The sequence below is a fragment of the Mustela nivalis genome (assembly GCF_964662115.1).
Source record: "Mustela nivalis genome assembly, chromosome: 16".
NCBI classification, from domain to species: Eukaryota; Metazoa; Chordata; class Mammalia; order Carnivora; family Mustelidae; genus Mustela; species Mustela nivalis.
The window spans coordinates 30779479-30786502 of record NC_139035.1 but is presented as its reverse complement, the minus strand read 5'-3'; the positions used below and the strand labels follow the sequence as shown (position 1 = coordinate 30786502).

At 57.1% G+C, this 7024-nt stretch overlaps 1 protein-coding gene across 2 annotated transcripts; it reads left to right on the top strand.

Moving 5' to 3' along the window:
- The first annotated feature begins 3121 nt into the window (after positions 1-3121).
- On the top strand, positions 3122-6640 carry LOC309850438 (sialate:O-sulfotransferase 1-like). 2 transcript variants are annotated; one of them, XM_082704377.1, is made up of 3 exons: positions 3122-3487; positions 3977-4103; positions 5851-6640. In XM_082704377.1, the coding sequence occupies exons 1-3, from the start codon at positions 3308-3310 to the stop codon at positions 5928-5930; spliced, it is 387 nt and encodes a 128-aa protein (XP_082560503.1). In that variant the 5' UTR covers positions 3122-3307; the 3' UTR covers positions 5931-6640. The 2 variants fall into 2 exon arrangements, with proteins under 2 accessions (XP_082560503.1, XP_082560504.1); XM_082704378.1 differs by having other exon boundaries at positions 3939-4103.
- Positions 6641-7024: the final 384 nt, after the last annotated feature.

Here is a 7024-nt window from a genome sequence, read left to right as displayed (position 1 = left end):
TGCTCTCTGGGCTTTTCTCTCTCGCTGCTGCTGCCACTCAGAACCAAATTCTCACCACTGACTGCGGCAGCTGCCGTGCCAAGTTCTTCATGTCTGTCCATCCCTATCCAGTCCTCAGAGGCACTTTAAGAAGGAGGGAGTCTTCTCCCCGCTGTTCCGTAGTTGGGGACGCTGAGACACGCAGATGATTCACCGCCTGTCCCAGGTCACCCAGCTGGCAGGCTGATGCCACCCTGAGTCCATGCTGAGAGCTGGGTCCTAGAGGCTTGCAGGCCTGGCTAGAGCCCAGGCCCTGACCTTCCCTCATCTGTATAGGTCTTAGAGCTTGTTGGACACAGGTGGGAAGGGGGAGAAGGTACTGAGCTGTCCCCACACTGGGACTGGGGCTTGAGTGGGGCCTGTTCCCTGTAGCCTGGACCTGACCCCGACAGCTACATTTGCAGGGTGGCCCATAGGCGGGGTGGACCCCTGTCCCCCACAGGGCCCTTTGCCACTCTCCCAGGAAGTACAGCTTGGGCTTTAAGGGTGCTGGCCTGCGCATGCAAGAAAGGTGGCCTGGGGGCTGAGAGATGACGCTGACTGCCGTGGACACGGTGGCAGGTAGTTGGGAAAGATGGGGCAGCAAGCAGACAGAGAAGCAGAGAAGGGACAGCACTGCAGAAGGAGGTGGGAGGGGAGAGGAACAGAGGGGACTGACAACACACACACACACACACACACACACAAGCACACGCACACACAGAGAAACAGGGCAGATAGGAAAGAGGGGAGGAGCAGCAACCGAGGGATACAGTGAGGCCATCTAGATCCTGCTCTTCCTCCTGGCTGCTCGTCAGGTCCCCAGTGGGCAGGTCACCCCCACTGTGTCCTAGTCAGTCTCTTCCTCATGTGCATAGCAGTTTGGTGGGACCCTGTACCTGCTTGCACGAGTGGGTGGCATCTACCGTTCCCTGTGTCCAGGGCTGGCCTAGTACCAGAGCTTTCATCTGCTCATGGCCCAACCCACACCAGGGGCACACAGAGACTTCAAGCAATGAGAGCTCCTGAGGCCACAGACATGCTTCCGGGGGCTCAGGAGGCTGAAAACTTGGTCTGGGAAGAGACTTTCTTTTCCTGGCGGTTAGCAGCTAAAAACGGTTCCCCCCAGGCCAGGAGCCAGCTGTGTTCTTGGATAGTCTGTGACCATGGAGTTGAACATGCTTTCCAATTGTTCAGTAATGGGAGTCCCAACATAACCTGGCTCACATATTTTTATATGTGGATATAGATTTTTATCTATCCATAGAAAAAAATGACAAAATTCTCATAGCTGAATTCATCTCTACACCGTGGGGGGATGGGCGGACTCAAACTCACAACCCTGAGACCAAGCATCACACACTCCACCGAATGAGCCACCCGGGCAGCTCGTCTTTTTAGAGGTTATTTCTAAAATTCTGCCTTAAATTTTTTTAAAGATTTTATTTACATATTTGTCAGAGAGAGATGGAGAGCACAGGGGGAGGGGTTGCAGCAGAGGGGGAAGCAGACTCCCCTTTGAGCAGGGAAACCAATGCAGGCCTCCATTCCAGGACCCCGGCATCATGACCTGAGGAAAGGTAGATGCTTAACACACATAGACAGTCAGGGGTCCCAAAAATTCTGCCTTGAATTATCAATTTATTTATTTCTTATTAATTGCATTAATTATGAATTATTAATTATTATTTTATTTTTTATTATCATTTTTATTTAGTATTTATTTCATTTTATTATTTATTATTTAAGGACAAGCTTAGGGAGCCTGTGACACTCACCCAGGCTCCCTGTGAGCCTGCTGTCTGGGACTATAAATAGGCCAAGGCAAAAATGGCCCTCTGGACAAGGATCTAGGGACCTAAAGAATCAGAAATAAAGATTGGCCACTGACTAACTAAACCTACATTCCCAGAGCTAAAACAGATCCCTCTGAAAATAGAGAATTCCAACAATAAAGTGAAAACGAACAGCAAGAAAGTCAAATGACTCAAACATCAATATCAAAAAGCAAAGGCATGTCATGACTGAAACAAAGCAGAAGGCCCTTGAAAGTAGTCACTCTAAGATGGAAAAACTGATGTGACCAAAATAATTCAGGAAATAGGGTTTAAATACCGAATAAAAATAGGTCTCAATGATTCTAAAGACCCACGTCCATTTTAAAAACTGCAGGGCCCCCCTTTCCAGCTGTCCACCCAGAACCTGGGAAGCACACACAGGTGCTGCAGTGATGGGGGAGGCACAGAGACGGATGGAGGAGGCCCCCTCGCTTGGGTGTTTGGGACCCAGGAAGCCCCACAGATTCTAGAAGGGGACCTTGGCCCTGACATCCCCAGGGCACAGCCACAGGGCACCAGGGCCCTTGCTGGTCTGAGCTCACTGTGTTTTCTGTAGCGGAGAGTGTCTACAAATGTCCCCTAGGAGAGACTTCACCTAGGCATTTGGTAGGGCAGACTTCAAGGGACTGGTCCCCTGGACAGGGATGTGATGTGCAGGAAAGGGGAGACTCTAGGCTTCGGGATGAACAGGCTCAGTCCCACCCCTGAGCCCTGTGAGCAGCAGTGGCCCTGATGACACAGGGTGGAAACGGTCACCCTGCCCCTGCCTCCCTCCCCCGCCACACACGAAGACTCATCATGAGACCAACACAGCCAAAATGCACAGTTCATGGAGCTCCCCCTTCCTTATGGGAATCCTCTCCTTTCTAATACCTGAGCCAAACCTGAAGGTGCTTAAAATAAAAGGGAGTATGCTATGGTAATGAAAGCGTGTCATTTCTCTCTCTTTTTTTTTTTTTTAAGATTTTATTTATTTATTTGACAGAGATCACAAGTAGGCAGAGAGGCAGGCAGAGATAGAGAGAGGGAAGCAGGCTTCCTGCGGAGCAGGGAACCCGATGCGGGGCTCGATCCCAGGACCCTGAGATCATGACCGGAGCCAAAGGCAGCAGCCCAAACCACTGAGCCACCCAGGCGCCCCATGTCATTTCTCTCTAGTGTATTCCAACATAAAAGCTTGCCAAAACACGAGCTTTTATTTTTTTTTGAAGGATTTATTTATTTATCTATTTATTTATTTGTAGAGAGAGCCTCTGTGTAAGAGAGAAAGGGCGGGGAAGAGGGAGAGATGCAGACTTCCTGGTGAGCAGAGAGCCTAAACTGGGCTCCATCCCAGGACCCTGAGATCATGACAGGAGGTCAAGGCAGATGCTAGTGGGCCTTGCACAGGAAGAATCGCCACCGTCCATGTTGACAGGAGCCGGGAGGCCTGGCCCCGGTGGGCACCCCACATGCTTCTCCCCCCTCGCTCCCTGGCAGAAGTTCCCCTGGCCATCCTGTGGGGCTGGGAGTGCTACTGTGCTTACCCCACGCCTCAGTTCAGCCTCTGGGATGCCGTGGATAGTGCGCTATGTGGCCAGGAACCCAAGGCACAGAGGGTGGCTGGATACTGCGAGGTCTACCCGTGCAGGGTGAGTTCGGCCGCTGGGCATGAGGTGTGAGGGGCCTTCCCTGCCATGTCTGCCGTGTGTGCTCTCTGGGCATTTGGAGAGACCAGTGCGGCTGCATGCGTCCTGGGGTAGAGAGGGGAGGCCACCACTGTCCCTGGAAGCTGGACCCGGGACACACCTGACCTTTCCCTGGGTCTTGGGACGGAGGTACTTTGAGGAACAGCAAGAGAGCCATGAAGCAGGGCCCCACCACCCTCCAGCAGAATCTGGAATGTTCTGTGCTGTGCGGGGAGCCAGGGCTCCCTGCCCGGGCTGTGGGTGGCCTCATCATCCCCGGAGCTCTCTCTGGGCACAAGTCTGGGTGGCCGCCCCTCCCCCCCCGGAACTACCTCGGTTTCCCCATCTATGAAGCAGGAGACAGGGGGTGGTGGGTCCGGGTGGGGCGGTCGGTGGTCAGCCTCTGGCCTTTCAGACACTCGCTGTACAGACCGGCGGTTTCTGCCCACCAAGGCCAAGGTGTTTGTGGCTCTGCTGAGCTTCCCGGGAGCCAGGAGCATGTGGGCGCGGCACCTCATTGAGCACGTCACCTGCTTCTACACGGGGAGTTACAGCTTCGATGGGACCCTGTACAACAAGGGTGAGTGAGGGCCACAGGGCCTGGAGTCCTGGGGGCCGGGGAACCAGCACTGCAAACACATTCCCAGCCCTGCGGCTGGCCTGGGACTCGGGACATCCATGCTGGCGGCTCACGCTCCCAGGCTATGACCACTTTCCGAATTTCCCTTTGTTGGCAGAACCCGCAGTAATTCTGTGAGACGTCACCGGCTCGTTTTTCTGATTTTCTGGGAGGCCAGAAGGAGCTCCTCAAAGCGCTGTTTTTTTGAAGATGGGTGCAAAGGACCCTGGAGTTGTGTGGCCCCTAGTCTCTCCCTGCGGAAGTGAGAGGCCTCCCTGTGCTGAGTAGGACCGAGAAGCCCAGCCAAGTGAAGGGCTGTCAGTCCACCGTCAGGTGTCACCCCCGTTGCATCCAGATTCCTGACCGGACTATGGTTTAGGAAGAGAAGCCCAGGTCCATAGCATCCTGACCTTGGCGGGGGGCTCTGGTCTGGTGGGAGAAGCCAAGAAAGCTGGTCGCTCATCCTTATGCTCTGAGTGTTACCGGCACCCCCAGGGGGGCGGCCAGATGACCTGTTCCAGGGTCCTGCCTGCTGTGGCCTGGCGCCCGTGGAGTCCCATGGCACGGGCTGCTGGCCACCGGCTCGTCTAGAGGACCGTAGCCATCTGCACAGCTGGTGGTCTTGCTCTGCAAGTGGCTGGCGTGGCCACGTGTGATGGCCCTGGGGGTTCCCCCTGTGAGGCTTATGGGACTGGTGCGGGGTGGCCGCTGGCCTCTGCACCGACCCCCCAGTGACATGCATGGGCACCCGGTCTGTCCTGGGTGATTGTGGCCCATGGACACACGGAGCAGTTGCTGTGGGGACAGGCTGCCGCACACAGAAGACACTGCAGGTCTTGGGGTGCTGGGGACCCGATCCCGATCCTGATCCCGTGTTTACAGCCCGTGGCCTGGCTCCTCTTTCCCTCGTCCCCGGTGCTGGGCAGTAGGAGCCCCGGCGAAGGCTGACAGTTGTTAGGCCTGGGGCAGAGATCTGTTTGAACTAGGTTGGGTTCCAGGAGGCAAACCGGACTCAGAGGCCTTGTTTCCTAGCATCAAAGAACCTGGCCCTGCCTGCTGCACCTTTGCATGCCCCCCTCCCCCACTCACGAAGCAGATGGTGTTGGGGCTCGTCGCTGTCCCCAAGAGCCCAGGAGACATGCATGTTCGTTTATGGAGCATGGGTCCCCGGCTGGCGGACCCTGGGTCTGTCAGGATATGGCTGCAGTCTAGGTTCTAGTGCACCCCTCTGGGGGTCCTTCTGTGACATCTGGCTGCACCCCCTGATCAGCCCCCTACTCCTAGTTCCTGGGAGGTGCCCCTCCATCCCCAGCATAAAGGCCACCGCTGAACGTGCCCACAGCGTCTTGCTGACCCATGTGTGACTCTGTTATGGGTGGGGAGGGCTGGGACCCCACCACAGGACCCCAGGGCCCACTGCTTGGGCGGGGACTGGAAGCCCGGCCTCACAGGGACAGCTGCTCCAAGGGCCCAGAACCCCGTGCTGCCCTGCGATCCTGGCAGGTGTCCTGCACACTCTGGCCATGCCTGAGGCCATGACTGCCTCTTGGGTTGTTGGCGATGCTTGCAGGAAATCGCCTTGCAGACGCCCAGAGGCATGCGCCTGCAGGGTCTGGACTTGTGGGGTCTCCTGGAGGTACGCTCAGCTCTGCCTGCTGCCACGGCAGGGTCCATCACCATCCTCAGCGGTCCCACGTCTCCCCCGCAGGGTTAAAAGGCAAGAAGGACCACTGGCAGCCGGCGCACCGTCTGCGAGAAGACCCACGAGAGCGGCCCCAGGGAGATTGAGATGTTCGACTCGGCCATCCTGCTGATCCAGAACCCATACAGCTCCTGGTGGCCGAGTTCAACCGCAAGTGTACCAGGCACCTGGGCTACGCGGCCGACCGAAACTGGAAGAGCAAAGGTGGGCAGAGGGAGGTCGGGGAGGCCGGGCAGTTCTTCTCCTGAGCAAAGACACCCGTTCCCGGCCCTGCCCGGGCTCGGCTGCTGCCCCCCCTGCAGTGTGGCTGAGACACGGGTCCGGGTGGCGAGTGTTGGGACACTGAGCAGTCAGAGGGCAGCAGGTGTGGGGCCGTCAGGTGGGCAGGACCGTCGCCAAAGACCCTGTCTGGGCAGATGCTCCTATCACCAACAGCCCACCTTGCCCCTTGCTGGCACCCCAGGCGCAGGAGGCTGAGCTCTGGTCCCTCCTCGGCTCCCAGGGGCCTCAGTTTACCCAGTCGAGACACCAAGGCAGTCCCTGTCTGAGCGTGGTCGTGAAGACCAGGGAAAGCGAAGGGTCCCCACACCATCCGAGGTGGCAGGATGGTCACAGCTGTATTTGTGGATATTGACACCGCCACAGCAAGACAAAAGCCCCAGCATGTCTGTATTTGCTGGGATCATCCCGTGCCCAGAGATTGATTAGGTGTAAAAGAGCTTCACCATGCAACAAGCCATCTTCCTGCACATCCCAGCCCACTGCCGCTGCCCCTGGCTTGACAGCGGCCCCCCAGCTGCCTGGCGCTGTGTCTCATGCTGGGCCCAACAGCCAGCACCCCCAACTGGCACCACAATGCCGGCCCCCATAAGCATGGGGCTTTCGGCAGCACCCCCAGTTTTGGGGAGAGAAGATGATGTTGCAGATCTATGCTCCAATTTGGGGCACTCTGCATTGCAGCAGCAACGAGCAGGGCCCCAAGTGGCCCACAGGGCCCAGGCTTGCCCTAGAGCCCTGTCGGGGACCACGGGAGCCAGCACAATGAACCAGCCTGTGTCGGGAGCCCCGAGTGCTCCTCCCTTCAGTCACATCCCCAGGCACCAGACCAAGCAGAGTTCCAGATCAGACAGCTGCACTTCCAACAAGGCTGCCCGCGGGGACCGGGGCGTCCTGGCCTCTC

Coding starts and splice junctions, on each gene's coding strand:
- LOC309850438 (XM_082704377.1), top strand. CDS start 3,308: ATGCTTCTCCCCCCTCGCTCCCTGGCAGAAGTTCCCCTGGCCATCCTG. Junction 3,488..3,976: donor GCGAGGTCTACCCGTGCAGG/GTGAGTTCGGCC, acceptor CTGCCCACCAAG/GCCAAGGTGTTTGTGGCTCT. Junction 4,104..5,850: donor TGGGACCCTGTACAACAAGG/GTGAGTGAGGGC, acceptor TCTCCCCCGCAG/GGTTAAAAGGCAAGAAGGAC.